This window comes from Bidens hawaiensis, unplaced genomic scaffold (genome assembly GCF_021521415.1).
Source record: "Bidens hawaiensis isolate Kalapana, Puna unplaced genomic scaffold, B.hawaiensis_p1.1 tig00012273_1, whole genome shotgun sequence".
Lineage (NCBI taxonomy): Eukaryota > Viridiplantae > Streptophyta > Magnoliopsida > Asterales > Asteraceae > Bidens > Bidens hawaiensis.
Window position 1 is genome coordinate 373,908 of NW_027491995.1, and position 21,116 is coordinate 395,023.

The 21,116-nt window shown below is 34.9% G+C and overlaps 1 protein-coding gene across 1 annotated transcript; it reads right to left on the reverse strand.

The window, feature by feature from the left end:
* Positions 1-1,320: 1,320 nt before the first annotated feature.
* Positions 1,321-20,363, reverse strand: LOC143540541 (uncharacterized). The gene is made up of 3 exons (XM_077033570.1): positions 18,920-20,363; positions 18,135-18,479; positions 1,321-1,456 (listed from the first exon to the last, which is right to left on the reverse strand). Exon 1 carries the CDS (start codon positions 20,361-20,363, stop codon positions 18,978-18,980), a length of 1,386 nt encoding a protein of 461 aa, XP_076889685.1. The 3' UTR covers positions 1,321-1,456; positions 18,135-18,479; positions 18,920-18,977.
* Between the last annotated feature and the right edge of the window lie 753 nt (positions 20,364-21,116).

Below are 21,116 nucleotides of genomic sequence, written 5' to 3' on the forward strand. Positions count from 1 at the left end.
GCTTTTAGCTATTTTCACTAAAGTTGAGTCAAAATGGCATAATAAGACTGTTTCATTTAAAATAACTTGTTGACAATATCTAATTAAAACAAACCGAGTCAAAATCAAGCTAAAAAGCCAATATTGCAGTATAATTTGGAATTAAGAAAAGGGGGTCGGGGCAAATATATAGCAAATAAAGTGTGTGATGTAATAAAGCTTACACTTGGAACCTTTTAACACAACTGAGACATATTTATCAATAATTTCTTAACACCTATGGATTCATTCCTACAAATTTTTCAATTTGAATTTATTTGTTTTTCTTCCAGACACAAGATTTTTCATTGCTAAAGTCCCATAAAATAAACCTAAGCTTTTACTTTTTGTTTATAAAATATAAATTTTTAATTACCGTCAACACATGTACACAAGAATAGGAATCCATCGATCACGCAAACAACCTAGGAATGAGCCACATCCAAATATATATGGCCGTGTGACCAACCTAGGAATGAGCCACATCCAAATATATATGGTCGCTTGTTTTTACGCCTAATGTTTTACCTGACACGTTTCTAGGTTGTTTATATCACTGACAGATTCCACACTTCAATGTAAACTATTTATACATGTAAATTGCAAACTATATAAACAAGTGGAATGACATTTACCAATAACATAATACCCACCAACAATAATATCCAATCCGCCCTTGATGGGATTGCGATTACACCTCATCCGGCTTGTTTGTTTCACCCTGCAAATCAGCCATATCAACGTCTGGCGGTGATAAAGGAAGACTAAGCTTTGCAATTGTTACACCAAATGTTGTGACCACCATTCTCGCCAAAAACACATATATGAGCCCACCACCGAATATGGCATCAAAGTTGTCCACATGAACTGTAGAATGAAAATGATGTTAATGAAGTCCTAATACTACTATTACAAACTTATGAAAGAATAACTTGTACCTGTAATTGTAATGACACCTAGTCATTGTTGCAAAAGTCGTTAGGCGGTCCCTAGGCGGCCGACCCCCTTGGAGGGAGAACTCGGAGTACTCGAGGAGTAATCAGAGAGTACTCGGACATGGTAAATATAAAGGAAATTAATATTTGGTTATTATATATATGTCAAATATCATAAGTTTACTAATATTTATAACAAAATATGTGAATATCAATATAAATAAAAGAAATACATTTTTAAATATAAAATATTCTAAAAATTACTAATCATTAATTAAAAAATGATATTTGTTCTTTAATATTATTAAAATAACAATTATGTTTTATTTATTTTTTTTTTTTAGTCAAAATCGGCCCAAGTTCACCGATAAGATGTAATTCTGGCTGAGGTTGACCACATTTGACCGATTCTTAGTAATTAAGCGGATTTACAGAAACTCGCCTCGGTGACATACCTTGTAGCGAGTACTCGGCCTTGTAATCCTACTTTTACAACATTGCACCTAGTGATAGACCTGTAAATTGTAAATCAAAAGTTAGAAAACATTCATTTGTATATTAATATGTCTCAATGAAAGATATTACATTGTCCAACTCTAAGGTTAACAGTATTGATTGAGGCCAAAACACTAGGAACAGTTAAATACACCTAAGCATGCCATAGAAATATGTTAGATTTTTTTTATTATTAGGTTAATATTTGATTATTTGTGTATATGTGTAATCTAATTATCTGCATTATTTTAGTTGATATGTTAAGCGAATCATATATGTATTTGATGATTTGCATATGTGTAACATAAATAACTTCTACTAAATAATGTTGTAGCTATTTTGATTTCATACTACAGAGTTATGTGTTGCTAATTTATGTGTTATAAATATTAAAACATATTAGTTATGTGTTGCTAATTTATGTTTTATGAGTATTAAAACATATTACTTATTAATAAATTAACGTAGTGGCAATGAATATCTTATTATAATAGTTCATTTTGAGAATATTATTAAAAAATATGCAACTATTACTAAGAAAACAAACAGAGAATAAATTAACCTATATATCTAAACTAGGAAAAAAAATAGATATAACCTATTACTAAGAAAAAAAAACACATAAGGAATGATTAACCTGACGCGAATAAGAGAATTTGTTTGATCAAAATACAATGGAGAGTATATTTGATCATATTTTGAATAAAACTTCCTGCAAAAATGAGGAGTAAAACTAGGAATTTTTATTCAACAGGATCTTGATGAGATAAATATGTGAATATGGTTGTAGTTTAAAAGGTCAGACTACCCGCATTTAAAAAATGTAAAAAAATCTGATTGTTGTGTGTGTGTGTTTACTTACTGCATGTGGGATACCGAGGATGGCGTATATACTTAAAGCTCCATATATGGCGCTCGAGCCAAGTGACCCCGACTCAACAAACTTCGTTAAATCAGCCGTCACCGCCAAACAAACCACCAACAAACAACCTAGATGTACCAGCAGGCGCCTAATGCTACCCATCCACCGAGTCAAACACTCGATGCATAGAGCAACCACCCCCGACACACATGAGCTGATGATCATACCTAGAATACTCTCTCTCTCTTACCCAGCTCATACAGCTTTCCTTTATGAGTTTTATCACCGTAGACTGGCCACCCATCCAACTTTCATCGTTCAATAGGAAAGCATACATTATGATCCAATTTAAGAATGTGAATATCATCAATACCCACATGCTCTGTAACAAATTTGAAAGTGCGACAAACATGTTACCGGTCAAGTTACCAGGAACGACCGCCAAAGGCAAATATGTTGATACATACCATATGGCAAATACTGTAATCAACAACAGAATTATCACTGCCATGAAACCGAGGTGTGCACAATTGGTGTCACATACACTGGTCTTTACAATCCTCCTCGGTCATTACAACGACCGGTACGCCTCATGCTTTGGCCGTCGAACTGTAAGGCCCCGTCACCGGTAACCCTACTTTCGTGTTGGATTTACTCAATAACACCGTTCTAAATATCAGAGTTAATTAAAACTTTACGCGGAATATAAAACTTTCATAAAACATTACATATCAATTCGTAATCATGTCTTAAAACGTTCCACTTGTCTTTCAAAATCAAAACATAACTTATAAAACATATCAGATCTTCAGATGCCAGGCTTTAGTCTTCTGCCATGTGTCCTCCACTCAAGCCAGCTGTCTCAACCTACTCACCTGCGTGCATACTAAAAGTCAGCTATGCTGAGTGAGTTCTAGTTAATCATACAATACCATACAATACCTTATTACATACATACGTACTTAACCTCATAACTTTCTTTCATACACACATAAGTACTCATGCCTTCATTCTTACTTACATGCTTTCTTTACATTCATAATCATACGTTTTAAAGAGCCTTTCGCCCTATAACCTCACAGATATTATAAGGGTCTGGTCCCTAACATCACAGACATTATAAGGGTCTGGTCCCTAACATCACAGATATTATAAGGGTCTGGTCCCTAACATCACAGATATTATAAGGGTCTGGTCCCTAACATCACAGATATTATGAGGGTCTGGTCCCTAACATCACAGATATTATTAGGGTCTGGTCCCTAACATCACAGATATTATTAGGGTCTGGTCCCTAACATCACAGATATTATTAGGGTCTGGTCCCTTGTTTTCGAATATTAGTAGGGTTCGATTCCCTCTTCGTTACCATACAACCATACATCATACCTCGAGTATTATTAGGGCTCGGTACCCTTTTCGTAACCATACAACCATACAACCGTTATTTCCTTCTTTTATTAACTTTATTACGTTCATACACATAAACATACATATCATACTTGCGATATTTATAACGTTACAACCTGACAGTACGTGCAATATCCGAAGATCGTTCACGTACCATCAAGCAATCATTCATACATATCATACTTACCATATTTATAACGTTACAACCTGACAGTACGTGCAATATCCGAAGATCGTTCACGTACCATCAAGCAATCATTCATACATATCATACTTACCATATTTATAACGTTACAACCTGACAGTACGTGCAATATCCGAAGATCGTTCACGTACCATCAAGCAATCATTCATACATATCACATATATCACATATGGCATACACTTATCACTTAGGATAAATGTATTAACAACACATCAAGTATGCACACAGCCCCGAAAACATAACAAGGAATGGGGCTAGAAACTCACCTGGATCCTGTTACGCTCGCCGTTGATCGTAATTCCTTTCTTTAACTGGGCTCGGCTAACTGTATAATATTTACACATATCAATTAACTACTACTTCTCGTTTTGTATTTCTATCTATATATGACCCACAACGAACGGGGGTCCGGGGGCAGCGCCCCTGGCAGCGGGGTTCTAGGGGCGGCAGCCCCTAGCGGGGTCCAAGGGGCAGAGCCCCTGGCTGGGGTTAAGCTGCCAGGTCAGCTTGGAAAAATTTTATTTTCGATAACTGCCTTAACACATTTTCCATTAGGTTTTTAATTTATTTTCTAAGCGAACTTCACTTTAGGCGAAGTTAAACCTTAGGCGAACTTGGCTTCAGGCGAAGTTAAACCTTAGGCGAACTTGGCTTCAGGCGAAGTTAAACCTTAGGCGAACTTGGCTTTTAGGCGAAGTTAAACCTCAGGCGAACTTGGCTTTTAGGCGAAGTTAAACCTTAGGCGAACTTGGCTTTTAGGCGAAGTTAAACCTCAGGCGAACTTGGCTTTTAGGCGAAGTTAAACCTCAGGCGAACTTGGCTTTTAGGCGAAGTTAAATCTTAGGCGAAGTTACCATTTCAGCGAAGTTGCCATCAGGTGAACTTGGCTTCAGGCGAACTTATCATCAGGCGAACTTGGCTTGCAGGCGAAGTTCATCAGGCGAACTTAGCTTGCAGGCGAAGTTCATCGCTTGAAGGCGAAGTTGCCCAGATGAAGGCGAAGTTGTCGCGCTGCAGATCTGTTTGCCCATAACTCCTTCGTTTCTTAGCCAAATAACTCGATTTTGGTACCCACGGAATCGTATGATCGGCGCCTACAAATCCCAACCATCAAATCGGCCTAAAATCGATGTTTTAGGGGTCCGATTTGGGCAGTTGTGTTTCGGGTCCGATTAACCCGTCAAATCCTAACCATTTTCAGTAATATTAGCTTTGCGGGATTAGTTCTTACCTTTCCAACTCAGATCTACCAGCAAAATCTCGGGTCTCGACTTCGAATCTCGGTCGGTTATGTGTGTGTTTTTGAGTGTGTAAAAGAGAAAGATGGAAATAAAATGATATCTTGGGCTTGGGATGGGTATTTATATCTCTCAAGCCCACGGACCCAAGGCCCATTCTCATTTAACCCATCTTACGTAATCTAAGCCCATGACCCGTTCCTTACTCGACATTAAATAACTAAAACGTGAAATCACTAAACATAACTTTCTTTTATTTAACATTATAAATTTTAGGATGTTACACGAACCCCTTTTATTGCTTGCGGTGTTCTATTTTACACTGTATCCATATTTCTTCTCGCATATGCGACTGGCATCGGCAAACTGCCGACTCTTCCAAGAGCTGTTACTATCTACGTGACTGGCTCTTGGTTGTTAGGGGTTGGAGACAGCATCTCCCGAGAGCCATGCTAGGCTCTGTTAGCAGACCTTGCAGGATCGAACCCTCGGCATATTCGAATGGGAAGCGCTCTGTTTGTCTTCTTCACATGCGTTGGGAAGACCGTTGGTTATTTGGCCAGCTACTACAACACGCCCTTATATAAGTGGCTGCCATTCACCAAGACCAGTGTATGTGACACCAATTGTGCACACCTCGGTTTCATGGCAGTGATAATTCTGTTGTTGATTACAGTATTTGCCATATGGTATGTATCAACATACGTGCCTTTGGCGGTCGTTCCTGGTAACTTGACCGGTAACATGTTTGTCGCACTTTCAAATTTGTTACAGAGCATGTGGGTATTGATGATATTCACATTCTTAAATTGGATCATAATGTATGCTTTCCTATTGAACGATGAAAGTTGGATGGGTGGCCAGTCTACGGTGATAAAACTCATAAAGGAAAGCTGTATGAGCTGGGCAAGAGAGAGAGAGAGTATTCTAGGTATGATCATCAGCTCATGTGTGTCGGGGTGGTTGCTCTATGCATCGAGTGTTTGACTCGGTGGATGGGTAGCATTAGGCGCCTGCTGGTACATCTAGGTTGTTTGTTGGTGGTTTGTTTGGCGGTGACGGCTGATTTAACGAAGTTTGTTGAGTCGGGGTCACTTGGCTCGAGCGCCATATATGGAGCTTTAAGTATATACGCCATCCTCGGCATCCCACATGCAGTAAGTAAACACACACACACAACAATCAGATTTTTTTACATTTTTTAAATGCGGGTAGTCTGACCTTTTAAACTACAACCATATTCACATATTTATCTCATCAAGATCCTGTTGAATAAAAATTCCTAGTTTTACTCCTCATTTTTGCAGGAAGTTTTATTCAAAATATGATCAAATATACTCTCCGTTGTATTTTGATCAAACAAATTCTCTTATTCGTGTCAGGTTAATCATTCCTTATGTGTGTTTTTTTCTTAGTAATAGGTTATATCTATTTTTTTTTCTAGTTTAGATATATAGATTAATTTATTCTCTGTTTGTTTTCTTAGAAATAGTTGCATATTTTTTAATAATATTCTCAAAATGAACTATTATAATAAGATATTCATTGCCACTACGTTAATTTATTAATAAGTAATATGCTTTAATATTCATAAAACATAAATTAGTAACACATAACTAATATGTTTTAATATTTATAACACATAAATTAGCAACACATAACTCTGTAGTATGAAATCAAAATAGCTACAACATTATTTTATAGAAGTTATTTATGTTACACATATGTAAATCATCAAATACATATATGATTTGATTAACATATCAACTAAATTAATGCAGATAATTAGTTTACACGTACACAAATCATCAAATATTAACCTAATAATAAAGAAAATTTAACATATTTCTATGGCATGCTTAGGTGTATTTAACTGTTCCTAGTGTTTTGGCCTCAATCCATGTTGTTAACCTTGGAGTTGGACAATGTAGTATCTTTCATTGAGACATTAATATACAAATGGATGTTTTCTAATTTGTGAACTACAATTTACCTGCGTATATTCACCATCCTCGGCATCCCACATGCAGTAAGTGTTTAACAATCAGATTTTTTTACTCATTTTTTAAATGGGGGTAGTATGATCTTTTAAACTACAACCATATTCACATATTTATCTCTTCAAGATCCTGAAACCAGTGAAAGCAGGAAGATGTCACAAGAGTTCAACAAATGTGAGTAATCTAAGACTCAAAACTCATGAATTCATGTTTATAGTTCACACAAGTCAAAATTAAAACAACTCAAAACTCAATGTCTAGTGTTAAAATCTTTACCTGTGGGTTTGAAGACAGGTCGATCAGTTGTGAGCAAATGTAAATCAAGTGAACTTTCACATTGTCAACAAGCTTCGAATACAGTTGATCAAGCAATTTACATAGTGAGTTTGTGAGTAGCCTTTGGGCCATGTAAGAAAAAATGGTCTTCTTCTGTTGTTGGCTTGGCTTGGCTTGGCTTGGCTTAAGGTTAAGGCTTTCAGTTTGCTTGAACAGTGACACTAGCCGGAACCCTAATCCCCCATTTCTGGCTGATACTGATACTAATAATAATAGGGAAAATACCCATATTGTCCATTCTTAAAGAGACAATCAAAGAAATGTCCATGACCCAAAAACTTCCCAGATTGTCCATGATAATTCTGGCGGTCCCATTTTTATGTCCATGTTAATGGCGGATCCGACGGGGTGTGTCAGTTAAAGCGAGGAGGAGATAGAGAGGAGAAAAGGAGGACGTTTTTAGTTATGAGACGGACAATCATGAGACATATTTTAAGAGCATACGTTAAAGACATTCTCTTATACTTTATATTATCAAGTTGCATTAAATAGATAAATGGTATAATTATTAATTTATTAGCCTTTGTTTTGTCTGTGCCGGTAAATCAGTAGTAAAAAATAAAAAATAAAAACAAGGACATGAACTTAACAAAAAATCAAATGGGCTGCAAATAAAAGTTATGGGCTGATAATTATTTTGTGGACATGGCTTCGTAAATAGATTGCTATAATTGAGACATGGGTCAATATGGCTGGGTTGCAACTTGCAACTAATTTGCCACCCCACGTGAATTCTAGTTACTTTATTCGTATGTATATTCAATTTTAATTTGTGAACTTTGCTAGGCATGACTACGCGCTTGTTATTTTTACTAGTGAATGATTTTAATATAATATATTTGTGTGTTTATCATGTATGTTTCTTGAACGACTTGCTATTTTGAGCACACCATTACAACGTTTTTATGCTATATGGTCTTTATCATTGGAGAACAAAATAGTGAGTTGATGATTAGTATACAATCATCATACAATATAAACCTATTTGGTCTTGAATTGTTAGGTGAGTTATTGTTTAAATGAAACTCTCGTTGGTTATCCATCATTCAAGTATGTTAAATTAAACAAGGCTATGTATACGTTGCTTACTAGTGTAGCTAATCAAGTTGAATTATACATTCCGCGATCGGACTTGAAGCTCGATGTGATTGGTTGTTTCTTTTCTTATATTTTTGTGTGTTCGTGATTAATGTTTCTTAATTAATTACAATGTAGGTTAATATCAGTTTAATTCAAACCAATCACATATTTATGATTTACTTTGTATAACCAATCGAACGTGTAACACTAACCGCATGCTTCACATGAATACAATACCCTTCTTACTCTACTTATCTGTGTTATTTGAGTTTTTGAATAATTTGATGACAGTGATTTAGTTAAAGAACAAAAGCTGTAAAGCAAACTAGATTATGTTTCTATATCATTTAGCATAGTTTCTCTCCAATAATTTAATAGATTTTCTGTTTTGATTGTAATTTTTTATAAACATGTGATAAAAAATGTTGTGTTTTATTTATTAAATTGTATGTTAAATTTTAGGACGGACAAGACAATTATATTAATTAAAAAAAATAAGTAAAGACAAATGTGAGCCCAATAAAAAATGGCCTAATTATATGTTTGTAATAATCCTAACAAGTCAAAAAGAAGCAAAAAAACATGTAAAGATTGAACATTTGGGGTGTCGGATCAGTAGTGGAGTGAAGGAAACAAAGATGGCTGCAAGTATAATTAGAAGGTGATTTGCGTCCATTGTGGTGTGAATTTAGACGGTGATGTTTGAAGAATACAACATGCAGTGACGTAATGCCATAGAGAGAGAGGTTGGTTTGCAGAGTAATAATAATAATAATAATAATAATAATAATAATAATAATAATAATAATAATAATAATAATGACACCCTGTTCTAATTTGATTCCAAACCGGTTCTCTTTCGATTCTGTTGCCGCTTAGGTTCATAAACCGGATCAATGCGGTTGATATAGCTTAAAATACACTATATTATTTATGCATGGAAGGTATGACTACAATTGTCCCCAACAATGTACATTAAACTATATATAAGAGACGAGACATTTGTAGTTAGGTTACCTTTGGATCAGAGCCTTCTCATGGAGTTGTCATTTATTATGGGTCCATGTAAAATAAGTGGGTTTGAAGTTGTGTGGCAAAATTAAAACATATAAAGTATGGCAAGGTTGGGTTAAATCGTGTATGGTCATTGGTTAGAGATACCTAAGTAACGCATGCATACACATTACATTGATTTGGGATAACTGTTAACGAAAGTTTTCACTGAACAAATTTTTCAATTTGATTGTGTTAAATGTTAATATACAAGGAAAGTTTATTAGTTATGAAAACGGAATCCCAAATCCTACCAAGTAATAAAAAAAACTAACAAACTTTGTTATCAAAACAGAAGTCCCAAAGCAGTGAGCGGTTGCGTAATCAAGAGTGAATCAAAGAAAGCTTAAGAAGAAAAGAAATGAAATGAAATGAAATGAAATGAAATGAAATGAAACCTCGATGGTGACATGTATAGGTGGGGAGAAGATTTTTGTAAAAGCGTACCATTCAAGATTTAATTATGGTTAATATTTATCCGGTTTATTGCAATTATTATTTTGGCTTTATTTTCTTAACTTTGGCAATCAACCAAACCAATAGTGGTTAATGCAGATGTTTTTAACTCTTTTAAACACATCAGTTGAGTTGGTTGTGATCATTCTCAACTCATTATCTAAAGTTATCAAACACATATAATTTAGAGTAAATTTATAAAAAAATAATCAAAATCATCTCTCCAATCAATTTTCTATTATATGGATAAGTTATATGACAACTAATATAAAACTTAAATAAAGGGACTCATTTTTTATTCATGCCATATAATATATCAATTATCTCTCGATCACCATATACTACATAACAAGACAAAAGAGAAAAAAAATAATAAAAAAAGAATTTATAGATATGAATAGGGAATAAAATGTGGAGGATCGTTTGAAAAATGATAGATAAATTTATGAAATGGTGTTTTTAGCTAAATTATAGGGAAAAATATACGGAACGAGGAGAATGCTCTTATATGGAAAAATATAAGTTGTTTGGTGGGTGACACTTTTACTCGCAAGGTATGCTTTAATTTATATAATTATTTGTTTCGATTGAATCCATGTACGCTCTCATTCAAATTGCGTGATTTTCCTATTCCATGGGATTTCAGTTGAAATACAACTCATTGATTCCAATTGGTGGAACTCCGATTATTGAGGTTTAAATTTAGGGCTCGTGTATGATTTGTGATGATCGTTGTTTGGTTTGTTGCTTGTATATTTAATATGCATTATTAGCAAGAGTCTATGGATATGGATGGCAATGAGTCGAGTTAAGGTCGTATATTAACAATCTCAATCCCGTACCTTGTTGTAAAATTGTGTTTCATACCTGACCCAATACATGTCGGGTATTTGTTAGGTAATTACGCATTGTTATACCGGTTAGTATGTTAAAAACAACTCGTTGGGATTTATAAATATATTTCTTTTTAATTTACAATTGTATTATTGTATAAATTTATTTATGTAACAATTATTACAAATTAATCATTAGTTTAAAGAAAAAAATTCATGTCCAATTTCAATTTCTTAGGTCAACTTTTTTTTGCCAAAATGTTTTGGCTCGATTAGCAAAACCGAAAAAACCGCATCCAAACCCGAACCGAACCCAAAAACTGAAAAAACCGAAACCGAACGGTTTAAAAAAAACAAAAAACTGAAAGTTTGGTTCGGTTTTAGTCAAAAACCGCACCGAAAAAAAAGCCAACTGTGTGTGTGATCAGGTATGATATGTATACCTTCTCTAGGGGTGCAAATGAGCCGAGCTTTATCGAGCCCGAGCATAAAAATAAGCTCATTTAATAAACGAGCCCGAGCCGGCTCGCGAGCCTAAACGAGCTTGTCATTTATATAATTTTTTTAAAATATACATTTAATAATTATTAATTAATAAATATAATTTTATGAAAAAATAAAGATAAATTACTAAATAATATATATTCTTTTATACATAAAATTATAATAGAAAAAATATATAAAATAATTATAATTATATAAAAAAATAAATTGATAAATAGTAAACGAACTGAGGTCGAGCTTCAAAATCCATTCACGGGCCGAGCTCGAGCTTTGAAAACAGAGCTCGAAATGAGCCGAGCTCGAGCTCTGTATAAGTTAAACGAGCCGTGCTCGAGGGCTCGGCTCGGCTCGTTTGCACCCCTAACCTTTTGCAATTTGACCACAACTTGACCGGATCTGACTTCTGATCCCGTTTGACTATCGTTGACTGGGGTTTGTCCACCTTTGGTTCTGCTAACAATCTCAAAATCACCGGTATTAAACATCAAACGTTTATGTGGGTATATATATAATAATATAATAATAGTGTACAACCGTATTTTCGAGAGTATTAACATGTTGAGATTTGTACCTGGATCATGTATTAAAAAAAAAACTCATTTAAAAGTATATATGAAGCTAAAACGTGCTAATAACGTATTAACTATTCAAGTACGGTTTATGCATGCCATTAATATAGAGAAATGGAAAGCAAGTTAAAATGTAATTAGAAAGCTAGCGAGATTTTATATATATTACGTACCATTGTAACATATCCGACGTTAGATCTAACACCGCAACTGTAATGAATGGTAGATCATGGTGGATGAATGGAAGAAGAAAGAAAGAAAGAGTTGAGAATGGCTTATTTTGAGAAAGAGAGAAAAGTGGGTGGTTTATATTTTTTAGTCTCAACATAATGTTTGGAAACGAGAATTGGTCTCAAAATAATGCTTTAGCTTTTGCTTTAACTTTAGCTTTATCAAAACTAAACCTATTTAACATACGTAAATATAAAATAACTTAGTGGTCTCAAAATCCCACTCGATAGATATTCACAAACTTTATTTTTACTTTACTTTACTTGAGTGATCTAAAATGAAGAAGACACTTATTAGTACCATGTTGGCAATAGACGTGAACAAATCGGTTTTCCAAATACCCAGTTTCGGATATGGAACTGGGTTCGGGTATTGGCAATAACCGGGTCGGGTTCGGGTCCGGGTCCAGGTCCGGGTATTGTCTCTAAAAACAATACCCTATGCATCGGATTCGGGTCGGGTATAAAACCGGGTATTTGAATACCCTATTTTCTGTATTGAAAAAACCCTATTTTCGGGTTTTTTAGAGCTTTTTTCCGGGTATAGATTGGGTTTTTTAAAATGGTTGCACTTTTTAGGGGTATATATGGGTCTTTCTCAAGTATTTTTCAAAAATAGATTGGGTATTTGATAAGCCATGTTTCAGGTATTGGAGAAACCCGACTTCGGGTATGGAATCAATTCCGGTTTTCGGGTATTACCGGGTACAAATCGGGACGGGTACGGGTTTTGGTACTGAAATGCATACTGTATCCGAACCCTACGGGTAGGGTCGGGGTAGGGGTCAGGTAGTAAAAACCAGGGTACAAAAAAAACCAATTCTAATTTTTTTTCGGGTCCGGTTCCAGATTCGGGTTTTTTGTGCAAATCTAGTTAACATGATACATTACATGCATATAAACGTCATCGTAAATAAACAATATCACAACATAAAATATAAATAACCTCATCAAATACAATGTCTCAAGAGAGTGAATTTGATTTTCCATATAACAAGCCTACTAAAATGATAGATCAACACGCAAAAGTGAAAGGGAAATGAAACTAAAAATAAAAAAATTCCTAGCATTTGGTTATGATAAATAGATATATAGTTTCGGGTAATCATACTTGGTATCACCTAGTCTCATACCCGTCTCTTACCCGCGTAAAGTTTTAATACAAACCACATGACCAGACCTATACTCGTCGCGTTCTGGAAATACATGTCATAGATGTTTCAGGTTTTGAGTATTCCAACAGACTTTTGTTTTTTATGATCCCTAAACACATCCAACATACTCACCATATTATGTTGTAAACATGTCTCATTTCTGTGTGCCGTGGCTAGGGGTGTTCTTCGGGTTCGTTTTTCGGGTTTCGGGTTTTTCGGGTCTGGTTCTTCGGGTTTTAAAGTTTCAAATCTTGACCCGAAACCCAACGCAAATCTCTCACGGATTTTTCGGGTTCGGAATTTTTCAGGTTGGGTTAATCGGGTTTCGAGTATCCTAGAAAACAAAAAAAAATCAAAACATTCTAAAAAACTACAATGCTAAAACTAAAACATATTCTTCTTTTCTTTAACGCAAACAATCAGATAATAAACCAAGATAATAAACCAATATAACTTGATAAAACAACTCAAAAGAAGAGTAAAACTAACTCGAACCATAATCATATTCAGTTGGGCGTGATTTGGTTGTTCGATTACGTTTAATAAACGAAAAACATAAATTTATATTAAACAATCAATCAATATTAATTAGAATGACAACAGTCAATTAGAGTCATCTTTTGATAACTTTAGTAACTAAGACTTAGCCTATTATATATAAAAATATATTTAATTTCAAAACTTAAAGTTTATTCGGGTTTTTCGAGTTGACCCGAAACTTATAAATCAAACCCAAGAACCAACCCGAATTACTTCGGTTCGGGTTCGGGTTAGTCTTTTCTCGGGTTCGGGTTCTTCAGGTCGAGTTAGTCCGGGTTCGGGTACGGGTTTTTTCGAGTTGGCAACATTTGTACATAAACCTCAAAACCAAATGACATATTTGGAGACCTAGGATATGAGGGGGTGTTAGTCCTCATGAGTAAGATGACGATTAACATCTCAAGAACCATGTGAAAGAAAATCGGACACAATGTAAAATTAATAAATAGTAAGTTTCCTTTTTAATAATTTCTTACCAACAGGTAATCTTTAGGAATAAAAGGGACTTCACATCGGATTTAGCCAACACCATCGTCGAAGGAACTTAGAGGCGCTTCCAATCTTCTCCTCAATCTTTCGATCTTCCTCATAAACGGCAGCGTCTATTTTCTCTAAAATTTGTAACCTACAACCAATATCGACTGTTTGTTTCACCTTTCATCTTTATGTAAAATTCGTCAAGATTTGAACAAAAGTCCCATCTGAGCTCATTTCTTATTTTTTTAGGCAGAACCTTAAATCTTCGTTTAAATTGATTTTAAAGTATTCTTATCTGAGCATTTCTTATTGAAAATGCTAGAGGAAATACGTGACTTGGAGAGAATGCTAGACAGACATATAAACTGCTAATAACGTGTTTAAAAGAATAAACAATTTGTCTATCATCCTTTACTTTCTAGTTTATTTATTTAGTTAGGGATCATCAATTTCGAATTTGGCTCTATCACCCAACACTTTAAAAATTGATTTCATATGTGAAATATCACTTTTAGTGAAATTTTATACTTTTTACGAATATATTCACATGGTCATTCGTCACATCATTCCCCCCCCCCCTTTTTTTTGTGTTCTTTACATCTCAAACATCCAAGTCTATCGATCATAATTAATTTATTATCATCTTAATCATAATACACCATTAAACACACTCGATCACCTTCGTTGTTGGAGCGAGTCAAGTTTGTGAATTTATTATCCTACCCCACGACTCCCGAATCACAAAGAATGTGTATCAAGTCATCTATCATACATGCTACCATATGGTCTTAGAGCTAAAAATGGGTATATTAGTGTATATTTAACTATAAATGTTGATCATTTCCTACTCGATTCTAACATGTTTGGCAATTCATAAGCATTCTTAGACGAGTGACAACGTAAGGTTTGTGCATCTTTCGAACTTAAAACTAGTGTTCGGATCAAAATGAGCAGCTTTTAATTACTGATCAAAAAGTACAATCACCTTTTTGTGTTTTTTTTTCCATAACTTTATTTAACTACTTTTGTGTTTTTTTTCCCGTAACTTTATTTAACTACAAATATTCTAAAAATGATGAAAAAGCTATAATATCAAAATGATAATCTAATTATTGAAATAAAAACAATTGAGAAGTCTTGGTAATTAATATGAGCCACCATTTGTTTATGATCGATGCAAACGGAGAATTAAGAAAATACAATTACATACCATATGCATGTCCATCGGGCGGGCCCACTGCTAAGTCATTCGTTTGGGATACCGACACTTGACTTATCAAGCATTCGAACATTATACTTTTCATAAACTCGAGTCCGGTTCTCGGCCCACCATTGTTCTGCTTGCTTCTCACTGAACCGCTTTCGACAGCAAATCGAGTAGGTTTTTAGATAAAATCAGGATTTTAATAGACGTGTTGGTCGAGTAACAGTTCTAAACAAGTTTCAATATTGTTCAATACTTTTAGAAAGGGAATATTCCATTTACACCTTTTTTAATAACAAAAATCGCTCAAGTTTCAATATTGTTCCATTTTATAAAAGAAAATTTATAAAGGTTTGCTTTTTTTCTAAATAAAATGACCTGAATGAAACATACATGTAACTTGGTTACTATTTATTGATTATTTCTTCAAGTTTAACTTGAAGCAGAAAGTAATTGTGAAGAAAAGGAAAATTTACCAAATAATAACAAAGTTTCAGAATTGTTCCATTTAAGTGAAGTTGAAAAAAGTAATCACTATATAGTAATTAAATTTCTTATAATTCCATTTAAGCCACTTATATAATTTAACGTTTATAACAACAATGGAACAATACATGAAACTTGAGTGGTTTTTATAGCTAAAAGAAGTACGAACAAAACTTGATTATACCTACCTAAACCATATTAACAAAATACTAATCTAACACTTTATAACTACCTAAACCATATGTGTGCACTTGTAGAGAATACAAGCTGGAAAAGGCATACCTGAAGCGAACCCGTTTAAGATCTTTAATGCCTCCAGGTAAAGATGTGAGAGTAATATAAACACCGGTTTCATCCTGCTCAACCCATTCATCAACACCATTACTATTATTGCTTCTGCTACTGTTTCTTGCTGCTGCTGACTGGACTGGTTTATTTTGGGTTGAACTGTGGTTATCAATGGCGTTCGGTTTTAATGGGCTGTTTGAATCGTTGGAGTCTGGTTCTTCATATGGCATTGTTTAACCATGAGACCGGTCAACTGGATCAACCGAGTCAACTCGGGTGTTTGATGTAATATCGGCCGAAGATATATTGGAAGTAAGTGAAGGAGGTTTGATGTTCCTGGCAGCTCCCACGGGTAGCCTTTCTGCCATTTCTTTTAGCTATTTATTGTTGCATACAAAAAAAGGACAAAAAATCCGTTATTTGTTGCTTCGTCCAGATTAAGAGAATTGCAAAAAATTAATACTGAGTATATCCATTCACACTCTCATATAGGCATGTAAACAAACCTAACATGCAGTGAACAACGGAAAGTTTGTTTATTTAATAAACAAACAGCATGAAAAAAAATTGTTCATTTAGTTAAACAAACGAACACGAATACGTGTCTCGTTCGGTCATTTATGTTCATGAATGTTCGTCTACGTCCGTTCATTTAAATCCGTTTATGCTTGTTCGTTTACGCTTGTTTAAGTTCTTTCGTTTACATTTGCTAATATATTCAATTATTCATTAATAAATTTTCACACATTGCAACTTAATATAGTTTTAATAACTTTTTAGGGCAGACACATTGTTCTTCACATTAGTTTTAATTAGTTTTAGCTCAGTTATGTTCATTCATGAACCATTTGTTTATACGCTTAATGAACGAACAACTATTAACATGTTCATTTTGTTAACGAAAGAACACAAACAAGAAAACCCTGCTCATTTACTTAAAGTTAAACGCTCGAACACAAACATGCTCCGTTCGTGTTCGTTCGGTTCATTTACATACCCACTCTCATATCTTAATGCAAGTTTTAAGGTAAGGGTGTAAATGCCATAAATTTGAAAATGGATCCATTTGATGCTATGATTTTACTTACTTGGGAGGTAAGTGATTTAATGACTTCTTTTGCAGCTATACATTTTGAGCTCTCTTCCTTTGCAATAGCCATTGCCTCCCTTAACTGTTTAGAAGTTCTTTCAAGTTCAATCTCTTAAAGTTGTGCTTTACGAGTTAGATTTTCCACCTGCAATAATTTTATATATTTTGGTAATTATGTCACATAACCAAGGATCACATACAAATATTAACATAGTAAGCATCTACATACCTGGGCTCTTAGTTTTACAACCTCTTGGCTGGTGTCATCATTTGTCGTCTTGACATCATCGATTACAACTTTTGATGAAGATAACCCACCTAAGGTTGGGGTTGGGGTAGTTGAACGAGGAGGGCTTGGACGTCTAGATATTGTAACTTAGTTGATGACCTCACCTTGTAACTTATCATCTTGCTTTCATTTCCTCCACTCATCACCAATTTTATGTTTTTGGCTGCAGTTGATGCTTGCTTTTTAGCCAAAACACCTTGCATCATTTCCTGTTATGATACAAAACAATCCGAGGTTATATCATTTTGTAATAACTTATCTTTTGTGCGTGTTAAGCAGAGATGGTAAAATGTGAACCCAACACGAGTGTCTAGCAACTTACCTTAATGTTTGTAATATCGCCAATGGCAAATATATTCTTGCGCACATTATCATCAACAACTAAACTATCTCTTAAAAGGGTGTTCTTTAGCCATGATGAAGCCAATGGTTTTCCGGTGCACACGTAATGGCAATCTGCTCTTATTATTTCACCAGATGAAGTTTTATAAACCTGACTTCCTTCTGCAACATCCTCCAAATTCACACTTTGCTCCAGTTTCACTTCAACATGCTTGGATTTTAGCCAGTCTAAAGTTTTCTTGGAAGCTTTGGGTCCAATAAATTCAAGCAACCAATGTTATCTTCTTTTCTGGAAAATCAACTGCGATTTCGCCTGCAAGTTCTACTCCTGTAGGCCCGCCTCCAACGATTAGGATTGATTGAGCAGCTTTGATTTTTTCATTTTCTGTTATTATAACAAGACATAAATCAGTTTCAAACAAAATATCAAGTAACATATTGTTATTGTCTATTTTGCCCACAAGGATCTTGCAGATTTGTTTTAGGTTGCCTGAGTTACAATTTATGCATCATGAATTACTTATTTGCTCACACTCAACACATTTAACTATGGACTTCTCTCATCCACAACCAATCTTGGTTTATAAATGTGTGCATCAAGAGAGCATAATGCGCGCACCACACGATACGGTGATGAGAACACATAGCTTATCTGACAAGTTAAACTCTAAATCAGTTTGTTTTAAGTCAAGTTCAGAAGTACTTCCAATTTAAAATTTGTAAAAAGACACTAATTTAGACTTCCGCTGTGCTTGATAAAAAACTTTAATTTCATTACACTACTAAAGCATGGAACAAAATATCAAGATTTGTAAGAATGCAAACCTGACTAAAAAACGTGTATCAATGTAGGCCCGCATAATACCAATGAAACGAAACCGGGTTACAACTGGTCAAAACCGCTCAGATTTTTCAAAGACAACATCTTCACAAGCTTCCCTTTAAGAAAAGGTGAAATCCCATCACAACAGGTCAAAACTTCAAACGACTTAACAACCCCTTTTCGTTTAACCTCATCAAACGCACCCGACACGCCCTTCAAAATCAAATCTTTCCTCTCAACATCATAACAATCTACCAATATAAACAAAAACTCCAAAAGATTGTTCGTCATGTGCACGTATTTTGGCACCGAGTTCACCATCAACAAAATACCCGGTTCAATATTCATCACATTATCAACACCTTCTTCATAAAAAAGCCAATCGTAAAACAAAGCCAACTTCACATTACCTTCAATATAATTCTTGGTGCAACATGTTAACAACCAGCCAATAACCGCCCATCTCGGGACCACGTTTGACACAATCACATCATTAGACGGATGATAAGCACAACATACAAACCGAACAATATCAATCAAAACGGTTTCTTTCTCGGGACCATTAAGAAACTTCCTCGCAAACCAGATCTGGTATCGGGTTTGACTTCCGAGTTTGACTTTCGTAAGCAAAAATCGCAAACACGTCTCCATCTCGGGCGTGATACGAAGCAAAAGGTACTTGCTACAAGTCTTGGATCGATACAACCGAGAAATATCATAACCACGCGATAATAAATCTTTCCATATATCTTTAAACTCTGGCACGTGAACTAGATCTTGTAAAACCCTAATTAAATCCCTACCGATTTTTAAACATAAATGGAATTGTACCTTAAAAACCTTAACACAAAATTCAATTGACTTTTGCTTCAAGGTCTTTACCAGTGGGTTTGAAGACAGTTTGCAATGATCAGATAACACTCTGAGAAACACGTACAATGCACACGATATAATACTCGGTCGTTCTTCAACCAAACACTCCCATTTTCGCATGAATATATTAACCATTTCCAAACACAGCCATAGATTTGGTTCACTGAAATCGCCACCGCGAATTTGCTTCAACAGACTCACTAACAAATTATCGATTCCAACAGCCGACACGTCGATCAGTTGTGAACAAATGTAAATCAACTGAACTTTCACATTCTCAGCAAGCTTTGAATACAGTTGATCAACCACTTTACATAGTGAATTTGTGAAGACAGCGTAACCGTCGGTTACAACGCCATGTAAGTGCTTGATGTGAACTTTTGCTAAATGGGGTTGGGATAAGATAGCATGCAGAATGGCTCGGTTGAGAGTGAAGTATTCGGGTTGGGTGCGGATTGTTAATGGAAACGGCGGTCTCAGTTGGGGCTCTAGAAGGCGGAATGCTTCAGTTAGAGATGAATCAAATGCGTTATCGGCTTCGTAGGTGGTTTTGTGAATCAGTGAAGATGCCATCTACATGAATCGGTAAGGTAAGAAAAAGAGTTCATATTACAAGATAGGGTCTTCACGAGCCGAGCCAAGCCGAGTTATGCGAGACTGGGCTCGATCTCAAAGTAAAACGACTTGGCTATTTTAACAAGCGGAAAATTCGAGCTCATATAAAAGCTCAAGGTAGCTTATGGCTCATCAGCTGGCTTGTTAACCTTTTTTTAATGTTCATTTCACACATTGTAATTTTATATGTATTATTTTGTTTTATTTTTTCCAATTGTTTATCAATATTTTTATATGTTATTATTATTATGGGTGTGTGTGTGTATAAAACTTGGGGTTTAAGTTAACGAGCAAGCCATAGACTACGTTGACCCTGGCTCGGCTCGTTTACAAACAAGCTTTTATCGAGCAATCCATGAGCTCTATTCCAGGTGCTTAACTAAAGCTCACATCAATTCGGGCTTGAGTTAAGATTCAGAATCAATCCCAGCTCCAGCTGATAGCAGAACGGGTCTAGTCATTAAATTAGACTCGAGCTAGATATTCAACTCGAGTTGGCACGTGGCTTGGTGAGCTTGCTTGTTTATTTTAAAGTTTGTTTATTTTTTTGTAAGTTTAAAATAACATGTTAATGATGCACGTTGCCACGGGGCCGTTAAAACGAACAATTAAAACAAACTTTTGAAAGTCAAACTGTCAAAATATATTCTTGTACAGAAAAGCAATAAACTTGTATTCACTTATACACACTTAAAAATAGTTTTTAAAAAT

Excerpts from the sequence above, each read along its gene's own strand:
- LOC143540541 (XM_077033570.1), bottom strand. The coding sequence starts at position 20,363 with ATGGCATCTTCACTGATTCACAAAACCACCTACGAAGCCGATAACGCA.